The sequence below is a fragment of the Trachinotus anak genome, unplaced genomic scaffold, assembly GCF_046630095.1.
Source record: "Trachinotus anak isolate AG129_WGS33_773 ecotype Australia unplaced genomic scaffold, CSIRO_AGI_Tana_v1 ptg000013l, whole genome shotgun sequence".
In the NCBI taxonomy this organism is placed as follows: domain Eukaryota; kingdom Metazoa; phylum Chordata; class Actinopteri; order Carangiformes; family Carangidae; genus Trachinotus; species Trachinotus anak.
This window is the reverse complement of record NW_027273864.1, coordinates 28,961,547-28,989,359: the sequence shown is the minus strand read 5'-3', so window position 1 is coordinate 28,989,359 and position 27,813 is coordinate 28,961,547. Positions and strand designations below refer to the sequence as shown.

The following is a 27,813-nucleotide window of genomic DNA, read 5'->3' as shown; positions in this document are numbered from 1 at the left end:
TTAATTTGCCTTTCCAAACATAAAGGATTGTAACTGTGCCTCAATACTGAAATCTAGTGACATACTTTCCATCCTTTGTGAACATAGTTGAAGAAGATGAAGCCTCAGAGCCCCCTTCATGAAGAAATATAATTCTATATGTTAAACAGCAGGTGGAGGAGCAGTGAGAACAGCTGACGCTTGAACCTGTGAGTAAAATAAACATTTATTATTATTTCATTCATCCAGAGTGTTTGTACCTTGTTACTAATAATCACTTCCTGTCCAGATGCCCCACTTATAAACTGTTGATGGTGCATTCTTACTAACACCTCAGTCTAACAACTAATCTAGACCAGCTCTGGGTGCTGTTTCTTGACTTGATCCAGGAAATCTGTTTAATTTGCTTTTGGATAACCATAGTAAATTAATTCTTTATTTGTGTTGTGATGTTGCACTTTAATATGGGTCACAATGAAGGAATCCTTCACATTTTTTGTTTTTTGATTGATCAATATGAGGGGTGAAAGTAACACAATTGATTGATGAAAACAGGGATAATTGAAATGCTTTTGAATTGGAAAATTGGCTTTATAATGAAGGGATTGAAACTGTCATGTGCTCAGGGCCAAGCTACTAACCAGCTGAGCAGATTTTACTTTCAATTTATCCGTTCCCTTATTATTGTGGCTCATGCTATTACTGGTTCTGACTTTGTTGTTATTGCTCGCTATTGATAAATTCTGCATTTTAATGCTACAGCTGCTTTTGCTGTTCCTTGTTTGTGGTATTTTCAGCAACTCATCAAGTGCTGAGTATGTAATCTGACCTCATCCGTACACTTTTTTTTCCTCCAAGTCATCCAAGGCGAAATTGTGTCATGTGATGGATTTAGGCAGCCACAGTGGACAAAGACCAGTGCCCCTCATCATCCACTGACCATGAGGTCCTGCTCCCTGAGAAAGTGGAACCTTCAAAGTCAGACTCGTCTAAAGAGAAGGAGTTGTTCAGCCACAGTGGATCTGACAAAGACCACCACCCCTCATCAACACCATCATCCAGTGAAGATGAGATGCTCCAAAAGGGGTCTGTGTCATCCAGCCACAGTGTATCAGAGAAAGACCACTGCCACTCATCATCCAGCGAACATGAGTTCCTGGATGCTGAGAACCAAGAAACCAAACGCAAGTCAAGTCAGCCCGCTGAGCTGTTGTAAGGGAGAAAGAAAAAGAAGTTGCAAGTTACAATTAAAACAAGTAGAGAAAGGATGGTGGGCCTGGGACACAGCCCATTACTGTTTATATTGTAAACAGGCCAATTTGAAGACAGCAAGACATTTACAAAGAAAACACAGTGATGACACTGATGTTGGCCACGCCTTCAGTTTCCCACCTGGCTCCAAACAAAGGAAGATACTGTTGGAATCCCTTCACAATAAGGCGACTAGCAACATAATCTTAAAGTCTTAGAAGATGGAAATGGGGAGATAGTGACATGGAGACAGCCAGCTAAGGGTGCATCTGCAAAGGACCAGCTACCATGCCAACACTGTTATGTAATGTTCAAGAGGACTGAACTCTGGAGACATGAGAAGTCATGTAGAGATAAGGAAAAAGGAAAGGGAGCAAGGGAAGAAAGGAAGAGTACAAAAAGCATCTTCACAATTCATTCCTATCATGGAATCAGAGGGAGTTCAGAAAGTCATTCTTAGTATGATACAGGATCACGTAACCTCTCACACCAGAGGTGAGGAGATGATATGTACATGTGGAAATGCACTGTTTGCAAAAAAAGGGCTGTGAATAATTGTAATTGTAATTTCAATTTCCTTGTGTTTCAACCATTTGAGATACCCTACCTTCTGCTTTCCCACCACGATATCAGATCCTTTTGTCTTTTAATCATTTGTGAACTGTGATGTCTAGACCTCTTAATTTCCCTCCTAGATACAAAATCCTGCAGGATACCCCAAGTGTGAAACATCACCCCAGGGGGGGTACCGGTCCCTGCAGCAGACAGGAAAGGTGCCAAACGGCAACAAGATCAAAGGCCCTTTTGATACACTCTTGAGGGGCGTTCCTCACATATAAATGTTTAGGTCTCCCCATACTCGGGGTCTTTCTTCATTCTGACCACTCGCATGTTGATTGACCTTTTCTTTGCAAAGAAAATAAAAACCTTGTTGGCCGGCAGAAGTCTCTATTTCATTCTTCACCAACAGCAGAGAGTTTCCACCACAATAATCTCAACATAGATACATTGCACAGAAGAAGAGAGAACTGGGACGGTTTGTGTTGGCAGCTCAGGAGACTGACAGGAGTGTCAAAGGTCTTAAAAATACATGTGATCCAACAAAATTTGAACTGGAAATTAAAAGTAGCTCAAACCACAGCATAGTCAGAACTGAATATGGAAAGTCTTCTGTTTCTGTCGAAAGTGGATTTTCTCTCAAAGGGGCAACAGAAACCCGGACTGGACTTGTTTGATGATGTCAGATGTTTTAAATGAGAAGAAGAAAAAAAGTTTAAGGAGTTGCTCGACCCTTCCTGGTCCAGTTATGTGTCAACTAATGCTCATAGTAGAATGGAAAAATAATTTTCTTATTGGTTTATTGGTATTTTTTGTCCTGTTTTGTTTTGTTCCCTTTGTACTTTAAAAAGTGCTTTATTATTAAATTATTAATAATATTTGTAAAGAAAAATTACCAAACAAGCGTTCCAGCTTTTCCAAAAAGAGTTTTTTCTGGTTTTCTCAGTTTTATACCATTGTATATATATATGTGATAGACATTTTCACATTTTATAGACTAAATTATTAAAAAAAAAAAAATTGGGACGTGGCTCCGATCTGCCTAAACTCTAAAGCTAGTAACCTCATGATAACAGCTTGTGTGCAAAAGTGTTAATCTGCTCACCAGACAGAGCCTCATACACACAGATGATCTGGTGATAAATCATCTCTATGTATGATATTGTCACATGCAAAAAAAAAAAAAAAAAGGAAAAGACATTCAAATTTCCATAGGCACAAAGATCCATATGGCACAGTAAAATAAAAGAATCTCAGCTGTGTGACGACAACAAACATTAAAATACAACAGAATAAAAACAGAAGAAAAACACTTAAAATATCAGGAATCACCACAGTAAGGGTCTGAAATTAACCCTGAAAGGAAAATAAACTGAGCTGTGTGGAGGGTAAAAATGTAAAATAACTATTAGTATCTCTATGTCTGCACGTTTGACTTTAGCAGTGAAGGGCAGACATCACTTCTCTGGTCACAGGTAATTTCGATGAAAATTGTGAAACTTGCTTCAGAGAGATCAATCTATTTGCTGACATTGTTTATGTTATTTTACATAGAGTTACTTTATTGTCACATGATAACGGGCTTGTGAGCAGGGACTGTTTCAAATTAATTTTTATTCCATCATGAGCTAAATACTCAACGTTATCTTACCAAGAATGATGATACAAGACTATTCACGGCCTCAACCCAGTTGCATCAGATTTCCACACAGTCAAAGCGTCCTGGTCTTCGTTCAGTTATAAAACACCCTATGGAGCTCAAATCTCTGATGTCGGAGCATCTCTGTACACTCCAGTCCTTGCACACCTTGTGACACAACTACAGATTAATGTTGACAAAATCAGTTGTTTGATTGTGATGGTTTTCTCTCTGTAGCCCGTTCATTTTCATAGAAGTTAACTGAAACCAACAGCTGCCTGATTAGCACTGATTTCAAGTCTATGTGATTTGACATATTATTAACAGTGTTGTAGGTTTTTTAACGTCCTACCACAGTAGCTGGTGGGAAAAAAAAGTAATTTCAGATTAATTTCAGACCCTGAGTACAATCAGAGCTGGAACACCAGAAGTGTAAGCCTGACATCACGTAGAGCAACAGCATTATTTCCAATGAAGAAGGTGGCTGTTTGAGCAGCAGCGTTACGCTCTACTCTGCCACTGCCTCGTGTTGGCGGCACTAATTCTCCAGCACGGTGCCATTAAACTGTAGCAGAAGAGGAGGGTGCCGGTCCAACCTCAAGCGAAATACATTTATTGTAGATGGTAGCATCGTGATTCACTGGTTGTGTGCTGCTCTTGCGAACTGATGCCTCGTTTGGTCTGAAAAAAGCTGTTTAGTTCAATCAGGATGAACAGGCTGAACAACACACGGTGGCGTCTGGGCTGAAGAACTCTCTCGTTTCTTTATATTTGTTTGAGATGAAAACCACAGGTAGAGAAGAGGTCATGATTTTAACTGCTGTCTCTCACTGCCACGATCGAACTGATGGATTCAATGCACAAAAAGCAGCAAAGTCAAATTAATGTTCCTCTAGTTGAGTTTGTGTAGTTTCAAACACACTGCAACAAACATCCTTCATATTAAGTCTCTGTCTGTAATTCGAGTCTTGTTCTCTTATAAACAAGTGAAAATAAATCTGCAAGATTTTTCAACTTGTAACAAGTATTTTCAAAGATCAAGTTTATTTTTTCTTGGTTCTAATGCAGTGATCTGTCTTATTTTTTGTTTCAAGATGCACACACACATTTCAGAAAAAATCTTTTAAAATATGCAGTGCACTGGATGATTTCTTCACTTGTTTTAAGAGATTGTGTTTGTGGGTTTAATTACAGACAGAAATGACTTGATGATGATTCTTTAATGTGATGCTGCTCTGTTTATTTTCTGGAGGCGTTCTCCACCTGATGTAGTGACAGAGCAGCAGAGTCTGGACGCTACATGTCAGAGGAGATGATTTCAAACAGGGAAAGCAGGATTTTGGGCCAGTTCACTCCGCTGGTCCGGGATCAGGACCGTACAGCGCCGTCATAGTATCAGAGTACTGACATTAGTTTTGGATCCATGAAATTGAAGTGTGTCATCCAGCGGGATCAAGCATCTCCAGAGTTTCAAATTCCAAACGTCAAACTGCTGCTTTTATAAGCCCAAAGAACAGAGGTGAAGCTGTTAACCACCTGCTGGAGCCGCAGGTCCACCAGGCCCAGTTTGAGTTTACCACCTTTTCATCTGGAGCCTGGTGTAAGCAGTCAGAAAAGACGAACCTTCAGGCGTCCAGGATTGTCACCAGTTTTTGAAGGAGCAGACTGAGGCGGCCGCTGGTCTTCTCCTCTCTCTAACCACAGCAGCCAATTAAAAATCTTAAAAGCAGGAGAAAGCAGAAATATGGATAAAAACTAAAATGGTACTTGGATTTTTTTTGTTTTGTTCGTGATTTGTTTTCACATCTCAAGGTGCAATGACATGAACCGGTGCAGACCACAGTGCAGAACCAGCGCGCCGTCATGTCGCTGTAGTGACGGCTTCCAGGTCGAGGACGGGTTGCGGTGCTGGGCGGGGTCAGATGATGGGTTTGCTGCGGTCAGTGGTCTTGGCCTTCTTCAGTTTGCCCTTACTGAAGTTCTGGATGGAGCTCAGCAGGGCGGTGCGACCTTCCCCTGCTCCATCAGAGGAGGACAGAGGAGGAGGGGGCGGACAGGATGAGGAGTCCAGCATCGGAGGGGGGGGAGGAGGAGGAGGAGGAGGGGGAGGAGCAGTCTGGGCTCCTGGATTAAGGAGAGAAGAATGAAAAGAAGAAATGAGAGAACAGCAGGAACAGTGTCCAGTAACTTTCAGTTTCCCCAGCGGTTGGTTGCACAAAGATACGTCGACTGATTCACACGAGTCAGTTGAACTTTTAGATGAATCTGATGAGAGTTAAGTCGTGGTCACATTTTGCTCTCATGCTTCCTGTTTACGGCTCTTAGCTTTACACCAGAGTTCAAGCTTGATGAACCTGAACTGACCCTGAAATAAAGACACTCAACCGGTGGAGGCGTTGAACACAGGAGAGGCAGTTATGTTACTATACAGATTATAAAACTGTTCACCGTCAGTAGTTTTGTTACATACACTGAGGCTGTTACATTGGTGGAAGCATTTTCTAATAAGACACCTTTTATAAAGGGTTTTAACTAATAGCTTCATTAATTAATGGTTAATAGATCATTTACTTATCCTTTATAGATCAGTTATGAGCCATTATAAGAAGTTATGGGTTGCCACGTTGTCAAATAAAATCAAAGCCAGCAGCAGGACTTAATTAGTCATCTACAGTTGTAAATGTTAAGTTGTGAATGAATGTTTTTGGTCCAAATGTTCTGCAGCTCTGTTCAAGAAGGGAACTGATCCCGAGGTCCACTGGAGGAGGCTTCCTGTGAACTAACGAGCTGAAAAGACAGTTACGTCTGATGCTGGAGGAGGACAACCAGGGGATTTTTGAAAACCTGGCAACCCAAATTTTACCCTGTATTTGTATATGCTGATTTATGGACATAGATTTGCATTGTATTTGCAAAGATTTGACTGAGTCATGACTCAGAATAATGTCTGACTGAAATTCCCCTCACACAGTATCTTTGCGTGAAAACCTCTGGTGCAGTTAACAGCTTAAGACTGATTGATAAGGCTTTAGTAAATTGTTTATTAACCACTACTAAAGCTATTAGTTACAACCTATGAGACCTTTATATAAAATGTGACTTATTATTGTGTGTTCTGTGGATTTTCCAGAGCAACAGGGACCCTGTTTATCTTTGTGAAACCAGCACCTCACCTGCAGATCAGTGTCCAGGCTGAGCTCAATCCACCATCAGTTCAACACAACCTTCACTTTAGGGACTTAAAAGGTTTTAATACTACAACACCAAAAAAATGTGCCTTTTGTCATTTTGAGTTTTGTGATTTACAATACTGTGCAAAACTTTGAGGCACTTTAGGTGTTTTGATTCTTTTCCATCACATAATACCATCAGCGAGGCGTCTGATTGGTCCTAAACTGACTGTGCAGCGGGACAATGAGCCAAACATCCAGCCAGAGTCACTCAGAACCATCTTGAGAGACAAGAAGAACAAGGAGTCCTGCAGCAGATGATCTGGACCCACAGAGTCCTGATCTTAACATCATGGAGTCAGTCTGGGATCACATGAAGAGACAGAGACACTGAGACAGAATAAACCCACAGAAGAACTGTGGCAGGTTCTCCAAGATACAGGGAGAACCTCAAACTGTGAGCAGGTGCACTGAGGAGAACTGCTGCTGATTTAAAGACAAATACTGATCTGATTTATTTTCTGTTGACTGGATTTTGTATGAAGTTAACTGATCAAAACGATTTGTGGCTTTATGTTTGAAAACATCACTTTACTTTCAGCGCCTCAGCACAGCACTGCAGTCAGAGTGAGAAATGATTCTTCTGTGTGTCTGTGTAATAGCTCTAAATACTACAGTACCCATGAGCCTCAGTAGCAGTTGCTGTGGAGACGGAATTAAACCAGAGATCTAAAATGTTCAGATCAAACTGATCCAAAAACTAAACATGAAATTATCCAACAAGTTCATCAAAGATCAACTTCTGACTTGACCTCAACATCAGCTGCACAACAACAGGATCTAAAGCTCTGATTGGATGATTCTTACAGCAATGCCCCCTGGAACTTGTAGTTGACTCCCTCCTAAAGCTGTTGTCCTGTCCTGTGCTGTGTTTTACAAAGGGCAGTCTATTTGTGCTGGTATTGTCAGAATCACGTTGACGAGCAGAGTGAACTGATGGTGAGTTGAACATAAACCTGGAACATCTCTTTCCGTTGTGCCATTTTGCATCCCAAACTGAATGAAACCCAGGGATCACAGGCAGAAAAGCAAAAGGTTGGGGGGCTTCAACATGTAGCTAAAGCAGAGGCCAAAAGCTGCGACCTGAGTCCACGCAGTCCGCCTGCTGCGTGACTTCACAGCGAGTTATCTGCTACGTAATGAAAGGACATCCATCAGTCTCACAGATGGTTCCCAGACCTGGAGAAACTCGCCACTACAGGAGACAATCAGCATGTCTGAGGAGGATATCTTCAGTGATCTAACCTGGTTTTGATAAACACATGAGAAATTTAACCAGAGGAAAAATGTGAGAAATTAGATTTTAATAATTTAATAACTGCAGGACCGCTGATGTCTGCAGTGGTGACGGTTTTTCTCCAGGTGCAAACTGGCTTTCATTACATTTAGCAGCCGCAGTGACCTTTAGTGTAACTATCAGACGATGCTTCAGTCACGTCCACAGTTAGACTTTCAGTGAAACTAGTTCTCTGATCAGATCTCACAATGCTGACTATGTAGCTACAGAAAAACTTACAAATAGCTCCTTTAATATCAGCAGAAATAGGTTCATTTCCTTGGTTAAGTTGATGGAAATACTTCTACTTCTAGGCCTGGAAATAGGTCCAGTAATCTGTCACACTGAGAATTTTTGTCCATTTAGGATTGATTTCCTACTCTGAGACAGTCGATAAATACAGGCCCAGATCTAATTCAATCAAACTGTTTGCTGTGAGTATTAAAAAAAACAAACAAAAAAACCCAAAAAACAACAGAACACCAGTATACAGAAACCAAAACAAGTAAAATTGTTTCTAATAGTCCTGTTAATATTTCTGCAGGCAAATAATTATCTGAATATTAGATTAAACAAAACAAAAAAACTCTTACTCTACAAGACTGGGAGGAAAACAACATAGAGGTACAAAGAAAAGACATTCCACAGCTAACTGGATATGATAAGAGTTATTCTCAGTTCAATAAGTTTCTGATAAAAACCAAACATTCAAAGATCTGACACGTCTCCACTGTGACGCACCCTCCGGAACATGTGAACATCAGCAGACAGAACAAACGAAACCAGAAAACAAAGACGGAAACAGACAGACAGACGTGCGAACTGAATGACCAAGCAGACAGACCGAACCCACAGATCACAATCTCCAATGAGAACAGGAGGTCTGAACCAGGACTGACTGAGGTTTGGAAATCATTGTAGATTGTGAGGTTTTTGTAAAGTTGTGCGTACACCCTGTTTCAGGCAAGAGACAGAGAAGACACTTGTTCAGATATCACCTTCTACCTTCAGTCTATCACCGCTCTATTGGAAATTCACCTTAATCACCTTCAGTCTCGGGTTAAATGAGGAGCTACATTTGAAGCTACTTTAATATATATAATGTGATATGGTTTTAAGTTAAGAGGAATGTAATGTAGATTCACTAAGAAATAAGGTCCCAAAAAAAATGTTTTTGTAAAAAAAAAAAAAAACAAAATCACACACAACACTAATCTGTTATTATGTCCTGAAAAATAGAGACTGAAGAAATGTTTGCTATGTTTTCTTGTTTATTTTGTATTTATTGTATATTTTTGTAATGAATTTCCTTTTTTAAAGTTGTGTGACCGACAAAGACGTTGTATGTGAAGAAACCGGGAACACGCTGATACATCAAGATACAGACTTTGAAAAATACAGTGCGGTTTATTGGAGTCGAGTAGTGTGACTTGAAATTTAATTCTGGTTGGAATTGAACCCACAGCATTGTGATGTTCATTACTGATTAGAACAAACAAACAAAAAAAGAAATCCAGGAATCTGAAACAAAGTTTTTATATGTTAAAAAAATTACTAATTTGTCAATATCAGATTTTTCAAACTTGCAAATCTCCAGAAACTATCTGCTTCAAAAATCCACTATCAGGGTATGAATGTGTTGTGTCCATTTTTTGTCGACCTCCATAAGTTTTAACCCTTTCCTAACTCAAAGTGAGACACTTCTCCACACACAAAGAACCACAGGTTATAAATGGGTCCAGGTTCCAGCCTTTGTGTGTTAGTTCAGAGAGAGCTGTGCTGCTGTCGGCATCAGCTCCAAACATTTTTAACCTATTTTCATTTTTACATCTATTTCTTTATTACTCGAGTTCATAACCTTGAGGCAGGTGTTTGTGACCAGGAGCTCGCAGGGAAGCCAGGGTGTACGACAGCTTTAAAAACCATCAGAGACCATCATCATCATCGTTACCGACATTAGAAATCTTTTACTTTACCCAATGACACGGTCAGAATGGAGCATGCTCTATGGTGGAGACGGCACAGGAAGAAGAGAGAGAGGCAGATGATAGTTATCTGTTCATTGGACCAATCAGCATTTACACAGTATCAACAGGACCAGGAGGAGAGGAGACAAGAAGAGGAGAGGAGGGAAGAGAAGGAGAGAGGAGAGGAAACAAGGAGAGGAGAGGAGACAATTACACCAGGGCAGGAAACTGATGGTAAGGAAACTTCAAAGGTTACATCTGATGATGTTCTATATTCTCCTGATTAATCCCATGAAAAGACCAAAAATCTGATCTACTAACAAGTTTTGTGCACATTCCCAAAGCCTGATATATCTTTTTTTAAATCATCTTACAGATATTTCATTTTTTAAAATCATATTATTATTATCATTATTATTATTTTATCTCATCAAACCTTCATTATTGCAGCAGTATTTTTTTTAACCTGATTTACCAGAACCTTCTGAACGGAGCTCAGCTGCCAGGAACCAGGAGCTCACATCACTCCTGTTTCAGCCTCTTTACACTGACTCCCAGTACGTTTTAGAACTGATTTAAAGAGCTTTCTCTCTCTTATTGGCCTCACTCTGCTCTATATTTTTTTCTAATTCTGATTTTTATTCTTTGAACTTCTTTTTTTCCTTCTTTTCCTTTAGAAAATCTCTTGTTTAATCTGTTTTTAAAATCTAATTTTTTATTATTTGTCTGATTTAATTTGCTGCACTATGTGAAGCACTATATAACCTGGGTCTTGAAAAGTGCTTTATAAATAAAGATTATATTATAATCCTCATCAGTATTGTTATAGTTATCTTACTCCTCTGTGCCATATTGTCAAAAACCTTTAAAACTTATCAGTGAGACACATGGTTAGACTGGGTGACATGTTCCTTCATTACCATAAACAAACACTGTAGTTTATTTAGATTCTGACAGATTCATCTGTTTATGAAAAGGCATTATTTAACATTTTCTAAAAACTAATTATAGAAAATTACTTTCTGAATTATTTTTTTATTAAGTGAACCTACATAAGTGTGAGCTTACGTCCTCAGTAGAAAACAATGGGCTTGGAGGTCAGGAGTATTGAGAGACATTATTTGCACATGGGATTTTTTCAGTAAGAAAAATATAGAATATTGTCAGACTTAAACTTTAAATATAAAATCAAATGTTTCCCACCCTGCGTCCAGCTACTTACAGACACGACAAAGTCAATAAGACACAGTGTTACAGCAGAGACAGATACCTGTCTGAAAACCAGGTAATCACACGATGAGAGAACAGGTGAAGAGACAGAGGCAGATTCAGTCAATGATTAGTTTCATAATCACACATGCACATTTCAGATGAACATTAACAGGACAAAAATCCAGAGTTTATAATACAGATGCTGTTATTGATCTGACAAACGTGCTGTGACAGACCACGGAGCCAGTCGGTTTCTCACCACAGAGGGCGCTACACAGCCTGTCTGGTATGCTCCCAGACAGACAGACAGACAGATGGGAGGACACACATGTATACATACATACAGACAGGCATACCTGTGGTGGATGGTGGGGTGGGGGAGGAAGGGCAGGTGGGAGGAGAACTGGCTCCTGAACCTGGAGATGCAAATTAAAACAGACCAATTAATCACCATCAATAAAAACCATGTAATTAAATCTGGTTAAAGAGAAACAACCTGAGCTGATTATTTAAAAGCACCGGGCCACTGTGGGCAGGACGCAGCCACTAACTAACTGACTGACTGACTGACTGACTGACGTATTCTCTGAGGGCAGTAACAGCAGCGACCTACCAGAGTTATTGTTGTTTCTGACAGAGACGTCCTCTTCATTTTCATAAGCTGACTGTCTGGACTTCTGCAAAGACACAAACCAAACGTTGTTTTAGACTCTGTAATGTTGCTTCATTCATGCTTTCAGAAGCTTTCAGAAGCAAGCAGCCAACATGTATGTTCATGTTGGCGTTCAGATGTCGTGAGGTTTTCTTTGTATTGTTGTGAGACTCAGGTGCCTACCTTCCTCGCCAGGATCTTCCTCCTCTTCCTCTCTTCCTCTGAGCCGTGGTGAGACTGAGCTCTGGTGAGCCTCCTGTGCTGGTGGAGCTTCAATCAGACATTCATACACAACATTATCCTCCTTACAAACATTATCCTCCTTACAAACAGAAAACATATTCACAAGCTGGAAGCAACAAGCTTCATGATTCCACCTTTTCATAAAACCTGGACTGAAAAGTGTTAAAGAGCAGAACCAAGACGCTTTCACTCAATTCAAGATGTAAAAAAAAAACCTCATGTAGAAAAGGAGAAATCTGCTCACTGCTTTCGAACTGGAGACGTTTGTGTCAGAACATCAAACATTTTCCCTCATGAAACTTTAATTAGAATCTGAGCACAAATTCATTCAATAAATGGCTTCATCTCAGGAGCAGTGTGCAACAGTCTTTGTTTCTGTAAGATACTGAGCTCCGCTCCACTTCCTGTATAGGAAATACTAAAGGTGCATCTTTTCCTAAAGGACCTTGTTATTTCCACTTCGGCTCATCAGATGAGACGTGATCTGCCTCCTTCAGTTCATGCAGAGTTCACTCAGGTAACACTGTCTGTTCTGTTCTTGTTTCATCACTGCAGGTGAAATAATCCCAGCAGCTCAGACAGAGAGACTGCTTTGCTGCAGTGAGTGTAAAGACAGTGACGGGGGTGAATTAAAACTACAGCTTGTGGTCTGCTGCTGTTAGCCTGCTAGCCGTGCTAACACCTGTGGTTCATGTCTACGACCTGGTCTTTCTGTTATGACCCTGAGTCCTCATTTGTGGGCCAATTCGTATGTGAGTGTGCGTTTGTTTTAGTTGTTCTAGCTCCCTGCCTGAGGGTGGTGCTGTTCACCTGTCCTGTGTTCTTTTTTAACTTGTTGCTTGAGTTTAGGTGGCAGTTGCTGATTGGACCGGAGACTGACGGCGCCCGTGCCATGGCGCTCTGCCAAGTCTTTACCGATTTAGTGTTAATGTGCGTAGTTGATCTGTGTTGTAAATGGTGTAAATATCTTCCAATTGTGTGAACACTTTTTCTCCTATTTGTTAGGGAGGGAAGTAAGGTGCCTGTATTTTATTTATTTTTATTGTTTTTATATTTTTGCTAAGTTACTGGTCTCGATTACAGATTGTTTTGTTTGTTATTTTGACTGTGCTCACTCTGACACCTATTCCTGCCTCATCTAAATAAATCAGCTCTGTTGGGCTGCAAATTGCTCTGGCACTGGACATCCTCAGCGGTTGGGAAAGGGGGAAGTATTTTTTTAGGCAATGCTCAGGTCTCACCTGGGCATCACCTGCACCTTAAGAGGCCTGATAGGCTGAGACACTGCCAATCGAGAATTCATGTCCCCAAATGCACCATCTCACTGGTGAAACAGTCATTTTACAAATTACTATCTAGACATTAGAAGATATGAAATTAGCTGATGGGAGTCAAATTTAGAGTTTCACTGCCGCATACAGTGACCACTACAGGAAGAGCAGCTTAAAATAATTCCACAGTGATGTCAGCACTGAGTTTTTGTTGTTGCACCAAGAAAAGGTTGTGGGAAAACTATGCTGCAAGGTTTTCCACATCAAGTTTGTCATAAGACGGTTACAGTCAATGTGAAAGTTCATGACTCAAATGTCTCCAGTGGAGCTGCTCAGTGGTGTGAAACAGAGAGGGTAAGAGGCGAGTGACGCACCACTCTCTGCTCCTCCTGCAGCCTCTTTTCCAGACTCTCCTTTGCCGTCTTCAGTGCCTCCTTTAGCCTGCTGGGAACCTGGAGAAATGGAGGAAGGTTCAGACATTTGCTATTTTTTTAATATTTACTCTGACAACAACAAGAAACATGGGCATTCTCTCAGAAGTAATCCCTGACAGAGCCTCTCACCTTGATCTGGAGTTTTTCAGAGTGCTGGAGCTGGACGTCACTGAACAGCCTGTAAAACACAAACTGTGACTCAGCAGCGACAACAAAAGATGATGTTCTGGTTCCTGCAGATTTCCAGACAGAGAATCTTTTTCTTATAAACACAAACCTGCCAACTGTTTCTTCTTGTATTGATGCATGATACTGATGTCACTAAACTACTTTATTTATTTATTTATGTTATTTTTTCAACCATTTTTATTGTGATAGCTGCAGTAAGAGAGAGACCTTTGCTCACTCTTTTGAGTTACACAATTTATGCACAGTCACTCAAACATACCATCAAGGTCCCAGTCTATAGGGCTCACTGCAACATGAGCACATAACAAAATTTGTGCAAATACAAAAAGTATAATTTGAGCTTCAGTGTGGATGAACGCCACAGAAACTTAAACTTTCAGATTTAGGTGGTTCAGTGTGGGCGTGGTCTTGAGTCCAGCTGCTGGAGAACACAGACAACCTAACAAATCATGTGCCGCTGTCTGATTGTGCGCAGACCAGATGTGTTCTGCTTCATTTAAATAAGAGACTCACGGTGTCTGGATGAGCGAGGACACTGTCGGCATCCCGCTCTTACAGGCTTCTGTCGACAGAATGGACTGCAGCACTGACACTGAACACACACACAAACGTAAATGAGAATCAACAGAGCACGCTGCTGTACAGATACTTCAGGTCCACATGTCAGAACCTCTGGAGGCACACAGGGGGACACCTGACAGGATCTGTGTGCACATACGCACCCACAGCTGTGTAGGGGACGGTGGGGTACTGATCAACGGGGACGCTGTCTGGCGGTCGTCCGTACGTCATCTCGTACAGTAAGTGTCCGAAGCAGAAGACATCGATGCTCTCTGTGGTCTGCAGACACACACACACGTTTTGTCTCATAAACCTTCAATTACAAAAGTATGTTTTGTATTTATGCATCACTCTGCACACATAGAATCTGAAGGAATTAAATTTTTTTTTTTTCCCTCAGCAACATGAGCTAATTCATCCAAAAATATTTCTTTCTACTGAGTAACTCTAGTTACTTCAGCCTCTCTTGTGCAGGTGTTGCATATTGTTTGGCTTATGATAAAAATTACTGTATCAATACTAATGTCTTTGTGACATGTTGACATATTTATATTGTGACCACGTAAAGAGTTACCTTCAAAAACAGAACAACTCCAATCATGTAAAACTGGTTTTACAAGATGAAGATTGTAAACTTGTGAGAGTATTGTAAACATGTATGTGGTAATTCAATTCATTTTTATCATTTAGTTATTGAAAATAACTGATAAAAATATAAAATAAAGAAACAATTGAAATTAAATTATATATTTAAAAAAAAATCCAAGACATAACAAACCTGTGTATCTTTTTTAATGTGGATGATTTTGAAGGAAATTATTTTATATGAAGTTTTCCAAAACAAAAGTAAACCCTTATTATCCAATCAAACCGGGGCTTAACTAATCCTAACTAGGTTAAATTAACCCAGGTCAGTGTTTACGTACATTGATCTTCCTGAGCTGGGTGAAGCTTGGTCGTAGCAGAGAGGGAACTCCCAGCATGCCATTCTCCACGTCCATCAGTCGACACACGCCATCGTCCACAATGACGTTGGACGCATGCAAGTGACCGTAAAATAGGCAGCCATCATGGAGGAGCTTCAGGCCCTGCACAGAAACATACACAGGTTGTTTTCCTTTCTGTGTGTGTGTGTGTGTGTGTGTGTGTGTGTGTGTGTGTGTGTGTGTGTACCTCCAGGATCTGACGGCCGTACAGTTTGATCTGCGGCAGTTCAAGGCCCTGGCTCTTCTTCGGGTTGCAGTACTTCTTCAGGTAACTCTCTCTGGGCTTCACCTGAGGAGAGGGAGCAGAGGGGTGAGAGAGAGTCAGCAGGTCTTACTGGAACTACTTCCTGCTGAAAAAATAGTCCCAGTGGAAACGGTCTCCAGTGTCTTCTGTGGATTACAGAATTACAGAGACACTGTTTTTGAAGAGATGTAATATTTACAATCTATCTTACTATCCTGAGTGGAGTGATTCTGCTCGAGGGAAGAGCACAAATTGGATTTATGGATCAGATCACAGGTTGTTTTGTGTCATTACTGAATGTCCCTAAATACAGAAACTAAACTCTGATCTTATTCCTATCTTAAACTATTATTCCTGCAGTCGTCTGTTTTAGTTGCAGCTCAGCCTAATATCCAGCATTGTAAAGTGTGTGTGGGGGTGGCTGGGCATCCAACACACACTCCACATCTGTATCCACACCCAAGCAAACATACACACACTCAGATGTGTACCTTACAGATGTGGTCTCTCAGAGAGCCTCTCTCACTGAACGGCCGGATGAGCAGAGCTGAAGACTCACTGGTGCTGGAGAACAACAGCGGACAGAGATATGGAGTCTGCCGAGGAAGAGGAGGAGGAGGAGGTCACTTATTTACAGTCCACAGTTAATTGAAATTAAATGTCAGTCCGTCTATCCACTATTAATATTTATATTGAAATCATTATAATTAACTAACTTCTGGTGGAATAGATGAATGTGTGATTTAAATGTATCTGATTCACAGAAACCACACAAACACTAGCTCCTGCTGTGCTGCTCTGCTCGTTAGCTTTAGCAGGAGTTTAGCTGGGTTTTATTTGCATCACGACTGGATTTAGCTACTGCCTCATTTAGTAAAGCTGGATAACCAACTGAATGACTAGGATCTTTTCTTTTAGCTGTTTCCCCACCTAGCTTCCAGCCTCCAGTTGATATACCTGTGCAGCCACAATTTAAAGGTGAGTTCTACAGAGTGTGGTTACTGTGGTTGGGCTTGTTAATTAAATTTCATATGGTGTTTTCACAGAAACTACACATTTTAATGTAATAATAAAATTTCAAGTCTTAACCCTCAGAAAGAGGAAACCTCTCTCTCCCTGTGGGAACCTCAATCGTATCTTTGTCCCCACCAAGACCCCATGGGTTAAATGTGCAGTCAGGTTTAAGTCCCCACTTGGATATAAAGAGAAGCACACACACACACACAGACACACACACACACAGACAGACACACACAGTGTACATACAGAGAGACTGGTTAGCAGTTTCATGGCTGACTGCAGGTCTTTGTCGGACAGGAACTTATCAGGACCCAGATCCACCTACAACACACACAGAAGGGAAATGTTTCTCTAAAATGTTTAAAGAGGAACTAATTAGTTTGACTCTGTCATTCATAAAAAACCTGAGCTACAAACATGTGACTCATGTACTTTCAGAAATCTCCTTCAACAGATCAGGTTTAATCCAGAAATCCATCTCTAGGCTCTAAACGAATCTTTTCAAATCTGTTTTCAATTCAACAAACATCCTCAAACAAACAAACACTCTACGTCCCGTCAGAGTCAGCTGATCAGAAACTGTAGTTTCAATGTTTACACACTTTATCTGACTGGGTGATATTTTCGCAACAGTTATTAACATTTGATTGAATTTCAGTCAACTTAAATTATATCTTTTCTGGACTGTGGGAAATCCCTCAGCGGGGGAAATGTCCCTGGAAACAACTGACTGCTGTCAGAGAGAAGTAAAACAGGAAAGAAGAAGAAGAATCCTGAATTTAATGAGACACATTTTAAACTTCACTTGTAAAGATTCCTGCAGATTCTCCCGACATTTTACCATGTGCTGTTCATTGAACTCTGCCACATAAAGGAAAATCCTCCCTGCTGTAACTGTGAGGATCCGCTGCAGATCGTATCTGCAAAACGCTGCGTTTTAATTAACATTCAAACAAACATTCACTGATTTCTATCACAAGTCTTCAGGCTGCGAAGGACTGAAACATGAAGGAGTTGGAAATATTGCAGTTATTTAGAAATGATTTTGATCAAATACATTAAAGATGATCAACATAAAGAAAACCTACTTAAACACATGAACATATATGTTTAATGTATTTTCCTCAGCCTGTTGTTTTTATTTGATCAGCTGTATTCTGTACTGAAAACATGTTTGACGTCATTAAGCAGAACTGTGCCACATGTACGGTCTTTGTATTGACTCACCCAGCTCAGCAGATACCTCTCCTTGGGCTGCTCTTTGTTTTTGATTAAAAAATATTTCTTCCTGATCCTCCAGCCTGAAAAAAAAACAGAGTGTGTCACTTCTGCCCATAAGGATTGAACATCAGAGTGTGTAACGTTCATTAAAGCATAAAAACCTCTACTGCGTCAGAGGTCAACTTCATGCGTCTCCGTGAGGTTCATTCAGGTTTTATTTGCTCAAATACAAAAGGGAGAAATTTTCTTTTCTTTTTTTATTTTGGAGGTTGAATTACAGAAAGCTGATAATTCTATTGGCTCAACGATAATAAAAGACCACAGGAAGTTCGACAGAGTAGCTGCAGGTTTCACAACAACACAGTCTCCAGTCTTAAACAGAGAGGCAGGAGCAGTGGTTGTCAGTCAGTGTGTTTACATGCACTCTGATCATTTCACAGTAAATCAGCAGGCAGATCCAGTTGGCATGTCAACACTGCTCCAGGTTGATATCACACTGACTGAAACGCTTATCAGTCTTTTTAATTGACTCCCTGCATGTAGAGACTGATTCACTGACTGTAAACTGTGTTTAGAAAAAATCATAGAAATGATGGATATGATGAATATGTGAATACAACAAAGTCAAAGTAAGCATGAGCATGTTCACAGTAATGGTGGCGTTTAGCATTAGCACTGCCTACAGGTCCCACAGCTCAGGCTCAGGTCCCTGAGTCTTACCCATGTCTCTGAGAGGCTCCAGGACCTCCCACTTCAGGTCCGACCTGAAGAACATGGAGACCTGCTGCAGGGCGATCTCTGAGAGAGAGAGAGAGAGAGAGAGAGAGAGAGAGAGAGAGAGAGAGAGAGAGAGAGAGAGAGAGAGAGAGAGAGAGAGAGAGAGAGAGAGAGAGAGAGAGAAGCTTAACATACAGATATCATAAGCAGCGTATTAGCACGCAAGAGATCATCCAACTCTGAAGCTGCTCAATTAAAGATGTTTTTATTAAAGTGAAATCTTTGTCCTCTGGTGAAAGGACGTCACATTGTTCTGAATTATCTGACACAAATAAAATCAGATCCTCCATCACTTTGTTTTTCTGTGGCTGCTGAGCATGAAAACTGTCACCAATCTAAAATCATCGACAGCGAGAGCCACGCCAATTAAACACTTCACTTCATGAACCATTCTGTTTTCGACTATAGAGGCAGCATCACTGACAGTTTGACGTTTACTTTTATATATTATATTATGTTAACATACTAATTAAAATGTACGGCATTATTTCAATATGTAAATTTGTAAGTAACCAAAAAAAGTTAATTGTATGTGACAGTGAAAAAGTGGGGACAACACAAACAAAAACACGCAGCTTTCATGGTAAAAACTAACATTTTAAATGCTACACATATTTAACTTTTTAAAGCTTTTGTTCATGGGTCTTTAAAACACACTGAATCCAAGGGACAATATCTTTAAGTGAGAAAACATATTTCCACTGTGGCATCTTTAAATCCTGCTGGTGAACAATGCGTCACATTTTATAAGCTGATCATATCTTTTGTACGTAATATCTGAATCTACAAAGAAAATAATAACACGAAGAAATTCAGGTGAATGTGGTAAAAAGTGTTGTATAAAATACTGTGGAGCCTCACAGCTGTTCCTGACGTTTCCTCACCTCTGAATAAAACAGAACTAAATGACGTCTCAGTGAAAGTGAGGGAACAAACCTGTGTAGTTGGCACAGTAGTTGTTGGGGTCCAGGAACTTCTTGACAGACAGGGAGCTGGAAAGCAGGGGGTGCTGGGTAATGGAGTCCAGATAGGTCTGTAGCCCTCTCTGCCTCTCTGCTATAAACTCCCTGTCCATGTTTCCGATCAGCTTCTTAGGAGGAAGAGGGAGACTGATACCGCACACCTGGGGAGAGAGAGAGAAACTGGTCGTTCTTTTATGAACAGTTTGTTTCTTATCACAACTATTGCTGCATTTTCCTCGGTCAACTCTCATTCTTTTTTATATGTTTCAACTATGTATTTACAAAGACGTAAAAAAACTGTTGACAGGCAGACTCTCGGCAGGTTTCCAACAGTTGTGCTGCGAACTGACTGAGGATCAGGGGGTGACGGGAGGTCGGGGTCAGTGTTTGTGAGACCTGCACAGGAAATGAGCAGACAAAACCTCAGCAGAAAAACTGCTAACTTCCTGTTATCCAGGAATGATGCGACCTGACCGTAAGATACGTCTCAACCAGAACGATCTGACATTCAACCCAAACTCAGACCAGCAACAAAACAGCTCCACTGATCACAGATTTACTGACAATCAATACGACACTGCAACCTGAACTGATTATAATTCCAAAAATTTATGTTATAGGACCAAACCACTGATTTGAATGTTTTAGACAAACCTTTTTGACATGTGACCCTTTGAAATAAAGCAGTGTCTATTTACAACCTCTGCTCACAAGTTTCACATGTTTACACGCTGTGAGCAGTTTCATGTCTAAGTCACTGTGACATTTGATGAGAGATAAGATAATCCTTTATCAGTCCCACAGTGGGGACATTTTCAGTATCAAAGCAGCAAAATTGACAGTGCAAGAGAAATGTCAGTATCAAATACTAAAAAAAGATCAATAATAAATAATAATAATATAATTTGTACAATTAGATATTTACAAAATATACAACAGCAGCAGCAGCAGCAGCAGCAGCAGCAGCAGCAGATAAGGGATATTGCACGGTGTGTGTGAAGTTATTGCACATGGTGAGTTGTCAGTATTTGGTCTGTGTGTGTTTGTGTGTTTGTGTGTGTGTGTGTGTGTGTGGTCTACTGAGTGTAGTGTTTGTTGTACAGTCTGACAGCAGCTGTGGTATCTCTCCTTCACACACTGTGGGTCACTGACGGATGTCCTGCATGGACCATCTTTCTGCTGTCGCCCACTGGGTCAAAGGGGGCATCCCAGACCAGAGCTGGCCTCCCTGATCAGCCTGTTCAGATTTACCTTGTGACCCACTGCAGAGATCCCCTTCTTTCAGTTGTAGTATTTTAAGCAGTAACTGATGGTTCACTTGTAAACAGGAATTTAGTAAACTACCTTGAATACAGCAGATTCATACAGAATATTAATCAATGAAACTTGCTCAGCAGGACCTGTTCAGAGCTTTGAAATAGTCTGAAATCATTAATTCACCCAGAGATGAGAAGGCAGGTTTTACCAGCTCCAACTGTGGACCCATATCACGAGCTCTCTGTGCTGCGTGTGATAAGTGAGAGGTTCATTTTTCTTTTGTTTTATCAAATTTTAGATTATTTTAGTTGAAACTAAAACTAAACAAAATCACAGCAGGATTATGGACAACTGCTCTCTACGAACACTGCATCAGTGCACATGACTGATCAATGGTTAACAACTACCAGGGGCTGCAGCATGACACTGACCATAGTATTCTTACTGCTGAAAGATTAGGGTTTTTAACCTCAGTGATTATTTTTCAATGGAAGCTTCTCTGACAGCAAAAACTGCCTTTGGAGTTCCACAAGAAACTGGCCCTTTATTTTTAATTTTTAGCTTTTGGGAGGCAGTGGGGGTCTAAACTAAAAATAACTTCAAAATACTAATTGAAGATGATTTTATTTCCTTGCCCTCGTGTCGTAAACTGATACATGTCCATAGGCTTTTTCTGCTCTGTAAGCTGGTTGTGGTGGTCGTATACACTGTGTAATGGTATTTCACAACACATAAATGTGCACATTGGAGCTAAATGAGACCACAGCCACAGTGGCAGCTATATGAAGCTGTACTTTGGCCCAGTGGTGCTTGAGCTAAATGCAACTGTCAGCAGGCGTTCATGTTCACGATGACATGATGATGTGAAGCTGATATAATGTTTACCATGTTCTCCATCTTAGTTTAGCATGCTAACTTTGCTAATTAGCACAAAACACAAAGTGAAGCTGAATGGGAAGTATTGCAGGTATTTGGTCACAAACCAAGTACTTGATAAATTGAACTTTTGACCTCGTCAAAGATGGGCAATAATCAAAGTCTTTAGGATTCATCATCTGAGGACCATGAATGCCTGAACCAAATGTTGTGTCAAACCATCAAGTAGATGTTTAGATATTTCACAGGATAAGTGACAAATCAATCTGCTAGTGGTGCTAAATAAAAACTCCAGAGATCACCATCCATCCGATATTTGCTGAGATATAAAGTGGTGGACTGACTGACTGACACTGTCCTCCCAGGGGCCACGCAGCTAGCATGCAGCTAGCACGGCTAATAATGACATACAGGATGAGGTAGCTCTCATCAGTCAGAGCTCAGCAGCTGTTTGAACAGATTCAGTACTTTGAGACTGTGCAGCACAACCTTCAAATCTATTCCAAAACTAACAGCTACCCAGAACAGAGATGATCATTGCCCTCTCACAGCACCAGCCGAGGCTTCTGGGAAACTGATGACACAACAGCAAAACCCTGAACGTGTCGTAACATCTCATCATTTCCCAAACAGAAAGGAAATTGGGCAAGATGAACTGGTATGAGTGTCAGTGAGCGTGTAAATGTATTTTTATACATTTATATTTAGACTTGTTACCAGGCTGTTTTTATATATTGATGCCAATTATCTACAATTTACTTTTTACAGAATTTACTTTTTACAGCTTGTTCATCCTCCAAAGCCTCTTAGTGAGTCGTGTCTCCCACGCTCATGAGAGGAGTGTGAACACGCCACTGTGTTCTGATTTGCTGATTTCACAGATCTTTAAGCGTGTCAGAACTCATGGAAGCTAGTTACTCGCGTCATCTATAAAGCTGAGTGTCATCTGAAACGTTCCTGTACTCGGGCCGTTATGTTACGTCTGTTCACTTTTTTAACACCTTACTTTGAGAGACATTAACATGTTTTTTCTACAGAAACTTTCCCCATTGAACAGAGGAGGACATATGTCAAACACACAAAGCCACACAAGAACTGTGTCTGAATAAAACAGTCTTAACAGTGTAACTTTTGATAGTTGCTGCTGTGACACACCTGAGCTGGCGGCCGGACAGTATTGGTGTTCAGTGCCCAGCCCTAGTCCTCTCCTCTTTCATTATTCCTCAGCATTGATTTGAAAACACAAAACACACAACCATTCACCAGGAGGGAACAAAGTGATGTGCTTTTTTCTTCTAAGTTGCCCAGCAACTGTGTTCGCACAACTCCACCATAAACCTCTCTGGCGGACTAGAAAGGGCTGTTAGGGCTGCACCATACCGGAAATATTTTGTTTTCTGCAATATGTATTGCAATATGAACCAATGTTTTTAGTCAATATCATCCTTTCTGTAGCTGAAATAATTCAATACAACTGAAGTTACTTTTCTTTTTGCTACTAAATCTTTTCTTCCTGTTTCTGGCTCATTTTCAGGTTGAGGTCAAAGACTAGCGGGGGCGGGGCCTGAATGAATTAATAAACACTGCATGCATGGCCTGAATGTCCACAGAAACTTCTCAAAGCCCTGCTGAAACTTGTGAAACTCACCATCAGGCTGCTGTTGAGGACGTCGAAGTCACTGTAGCGACGAATCACCTGCAACACACACAAACCTGTGAGTGACTGATGGAAGAGCTGTGACTCATCAGTTCATCCTTGTTGGTCCAATGATTTTCTTTATTTAAATTCTCTTTTCATTGACTCTAATGAGAGAACGAAGATCAGCTGAAGAGAACAAAATCAACACTGTGTGAATGAAGACCTTTTAAAAAGGAGGGGAAATCATGGAAGTAATTATGAATGAATGAATAAAATTAACATACATACAAAAACAATATGAGGCTAAAACTTAAACTCATATCTATGATACACAAAGTCTGGTCTGAAGGATGAAACATCAATAATTAATTTTTTCCAGTTCTCAACAAATGTACCTGTTCTCAAGTTGAAATTATTTATCTCCATAAATATTGTACCACAGGTTAGTTCATTCATCAACACTAAATATCCTTTCTCAGACGTTTCTTTGTTAGGTATTTCTCTATGAGCCACCTGTCGCATTCACAACGGATATCTCTCCTTCCTCCTACATTCAAGTTCCCTAAACTCACTCAGGCACATCAGCTCAACACTAAACATAATTTCAGTTTGAACGACAGTTTCCGGGATGAGACAAACGACCTATGTGACCGTTCAGGTTGGAGGACTCGTGGCTGACATCTGATGCTGTGATTGATTGATTTACCTGCCAGCTGTTGTCTGAAGCCACGCCCCTTTGGACACGGATGATGTACTCCTGAGAGACAGAGAGAACAAGGCCATCAAACCACTTATATTCAAAATAAATGAAATGTTAAAATGAGAAATAGAAATAGTTTCAACAATGAGAGGCTACAGGGGGAAGATCTGTTAAGTAAGAATATTATAAGAAACACCTGTATGTTATGAAAATAAAGACCGAAAAAGGGCTAGTAATTAATTAATTTTAGAATTTAAAAAAATGTTATTTACAAAAATAAGTCATAATTATATCAAAATAAATTCACAATTCTACAAGGAATAACATATAATTAGAAGAAATTGTAATTTCACATATATTAAGTCACAGTATTACACAAAATCATGTAATCTGATGAGAAAACTTCATATAAAGTCACAATTTCATGAGAATACAGCCAGACTAAGTTTATGAGTTTAAAAAATGTCATGGCATGAAACTCAAGTTTTACTTTTACGAGACATAAAGTGATATCACTAAATGAAGTTGTCCTTTCAAAAGATACAGTCGTACCTTCTTTGAGAGAAAGTTCTAACATTATTAGAATGAAATAGTAATTTTAGAAAAAATCTAAGTCATAGTAATCCAGGGAAAAAAAGTAGTAATATTATGAATATACATTTTTATTTTTACAAAATATGTGTTATGATAAGAGGGGCAGAGTTTTATTATAAGAAAAGTGTTTATGATGTATTGTTGGACATAAGGTCTCAACTAGGAAGAAAGGAAAACAGTGACAGTGTGATAACGTGAATCAGTCGAACCAATCTGATCACATTTTGATGCTATTTTGCTGTAAATTATTAATCTCCAATAATGATGATTTTTTTTCTCATAAAAAGCAACTTTGCAACATAATGTTATGACTTTACTCCTGACTTCATTTTTTTATAACATTAAAATTTCTTTCTCAAACTGCTACTTTTCAGAGGGGTTTATACAAAACAGTTCAAATTTACAAAATCTCAGAATTTCCTCAACGTCACTGAGCAAACTGAGCCCAGTTTAGTCAGAATCACTGGGAATCCCACACTGAAGTGTTTTACCAGCAGCTGTAAGTTTCAATGTTCACTTCATTTCACAAAACAAAGAAAAACCTAAATCAAAGGGGTTTTCATGTTATTTTTCACTTTCCCTTTCATTTCCAAGTAACTGGCTCTGACGATCCAGCTCAGCCGAGGATCTGTCTGATCATGTCACTGTGTTCACTGATCTCTGGAACGGAGCTGCTCGGCAAAATATTCTTATAACCAACAGGAGAGGAACAATGTAAATGTGGAATTTTCTTTAATCTAATCCTCTCAGTCGTCTAATTCCTGAGGACAGACTGATTTCTGCTCTAATCCTGCGTTCATTCAAGTGAGCTGAGCAGCTTCACAAACAGCTCATGACTCATGACTGTAAACAGCTGAGGTCCTGACATCACTTCCCATCTAGTTTCTGCAGCCTCTCGTTGGAAAATCCTTTCATTTCAGTCTTTCTGAAACCAGCGACAGTTAGAAACAGAAATGCTACACGACAGACAGACAGACACCGGACCGGCACCAGCACTGACCTTATTCAGTACATCGGGTATCAGACAGTGACCGACCCACAGTTTTCTTAGTCAGTATCATATAATTCAGTGTTTCTGCTACATTCATGGCAAACTGCTGACTCAGTTTTTAGTGCCACAGTAATCACCGGCCTCGTGTTACTTAACAGAATGCAGTGATCTGTACAGATTTAGAGTTTGGGAAAATAAGAGCGACGGTATCAGCAGATATCCGGAGCTGAGGTGCTGAAGTTGGAATCAGGAGGAAAAACACAAATCAGTGTGTCCCTATTAAATAAACACAAATTTTCTTTTTTTTCAATAGACAAATGGAGTGGATCCCACAACACACTGCTGAAGAAGGTTATCATCTAGATCTGGATTTTTAGGAAATTACAAATGTCAGAAATCACTCTGACATCGAATTGTTTCAGTTTTTTCCCGTGTCTAGAATTAGCACTACATAAGTTATAATTTTGCCTTTGCCTGTGTCAACACTGCATCAATGCCAGTTCATGTCATCATAAAAGGAGGACGTGGAGCCCATTAAACCTGTAACAGGCAACTAGAGGGAGAAGACTGGTAGTCATTGAAGGTGGAAGAAGAAGTCGACTTGGTGCTGCTCAGCATGCAGAGGCCTGTCCCCACAGTGTATGTCCCCTCATATGTTCTGATCCGGCATCAAGCAAATCTGCAGTAATTCTTTTCTGAATTACAAAAAGAGAGTATTACAATAAGAACCATGTGACCCATTTCTATTCACCCACACAAGTGTAAACAGTGTTTCATCTGTATGAATCAGTGTCTCTTGTGTTGCTGGCTGTAAAGCTAACTGGCTAGCTCAGCTGATTCCAGCCGGACTGTAAACAACCCCACAGCACATGCGCCCATTATCGGACAGGCTTCATTCTCCCTGAAACAAGACCAGGTTTATTACTGCGCACACGAGTTCAAAGTACACACTGTGGCTCAAAGTAACACGGACCATAAACCCGACTATTTATTCATTTATTGTATTACAGCAGAGGCTGTAAGTCAGTAACAGGCCTGTTAGAACCACATATACAGATCCATTCCTCTGTTCAGTCCAGATAATGAACACAGTGCAGCACTTGTTTCAGTGAAACTTCAACATTTCTAACTCACGGGCCTCGATGTTTGCAGGAAGCCAAATAATGACTACACACTCTGTTGAGCGCGTTTAGTTTAAGGGACATAGGCCGAATGTTGGAGCACACTTTTACTAAATCAAAATGGAAATATAACTTATGTTAAAACGCGTATTTATTTGTCAGTATAGAAAACAATAGAAAGCAATAGAACAATGAATGGCACTGGCTGATTCGGCCATCGTACAGCAGATGTTACGGGAATAGTTTTGGCTCCTGGGCTCTCGGTCGCCGGGGCCAGAGCTCCAGTCCGAGCCCTGAGCGGTTTGCTGGCTGCAGACCAGCGGCCAGGACGCGCCGCAGAGTCCGGTACTGGAGACACAGCGAGGCAGGAGGCTGTGCGCGGACCCACAGGACGGTGGCTCTGCGCGGAGGTCACTGTCATTACTCTGTGTCCGATAATGGAACTGGTGACGCAGCCACAGACTTAAACGCCCCCTTCAGAAATATTTGGCCGTATTTTCAACACACCAGCGGCGTGGCAGCTGTCCGCCCACATGGAAGCACCGACCAAAGTTTAAAAACACACACACTGTTAATGGCCGCCTGGCGTTAATTTCCAGGAAACACTCACCGTGTGTGACTGCAGGTTCTGGCTGGCTTCGATCACCGCCGTCAGGGGCACGGTGTCATCCAGCAGCAGCCTGCCGGGGGCCGGCTTCTCCAGGAAAGACATCCCGGAGGGTTAACGTAGAAAGTCCGACCTGCGCGTCGGTCTGTCACTGACTGAAGCCGCCGGGAAGCCGCTGAGGCGGAGCCCGCTGAGCGGAGGAGGAACGACAACAACCCGGGAGAGCTAGCTGTTAGCTTAGCTTGGCCGTAACCAGGAAGCGCTGCTTCGATTAGACGTCATCAGACGGCTTTGTCGTCATAATTGGAAGTCGGAGAGGACGCAGAGGAGCGTCGCCGCGGATTGGCTGCGGGGTT

General features: G+C 40.7%; 1 protein-coding gene across 2 annotated transcripts; it reads right to left on the bottom strand.

Moving 5' to 3' along the window:
* On the bottom strand, positions 1-27,813 carry pxk (PX domain containing serine/threonine kinase). 2 transcript variants are annotated; one of them, XM_071495546.1, is made up of 19 exons: positions 27,461-27,812; positions 24,151-24,201; positions 23,454-23,501; positions 19,647-19,833; positions 18,654-18,731; positions 17,940-18,013; positions 16,959-17,033; positions 16,184-16,288; positions 15,636-15,737; positions 15,389-15,550; positions 14,624-14,741; positions 14,415-14,493; positions 13,842-13,890; positions 13,653-13,730; positions 11,948-12,034; positions 11,726-11,789; positions 11,469-11,528; positions 9,910-9,938; positions 5,492-5,551 (listed from the first exon to the last, which is right to left on the bottom strand). In XM_071495546.1, exons 1-18 carry the CDS (start codon positions 27,560-27,562, stop codon positions 9,922-9,924), a joined length of 1,536 nt encoding a protein of 511 aa, XP_071351647.1. In that variant the 5' UTR covers positions 27,563-27,812; the 3' UTR covers positions 5,492-5,551; positions 9,910-9,921. The 2 variants fall into 2 exon arrangements, with proteins under 2 accessions (XP_071351646.1, XP_071351647.1); XM_071495545.1 differs by lacking the exon at positions 9,910-9,938 and having other exon boundaries at positions 1-5,551; positions 27,461-27,813.

Excerpts from the sequence above, each read along its gene's own strand:
- pxk (XM_071495545.1), bottom strand. The coding sequence starts at position 27,562 with ATGTCTTTCCTGGAGAAGCCGGCCCCCGGCAGGCTGCTGCTGGATGAC. Across the intron at positions 18,732-19,646 it reads CTACTGTGCCAACTACACAG|AGATCGCCCTGCAGCAGGTC; the intron begins GTTTGTTCCCTC and ends TCTCTCTCTCAG. Across the intron at positions 14,494-14,623 it reads CGTCCCCTACACAGCTGTGG|TGTCAGTGCTGCAGTCCATT; the intron begins GTGCGTATGTGC and ends GTGTGTGTTCAG.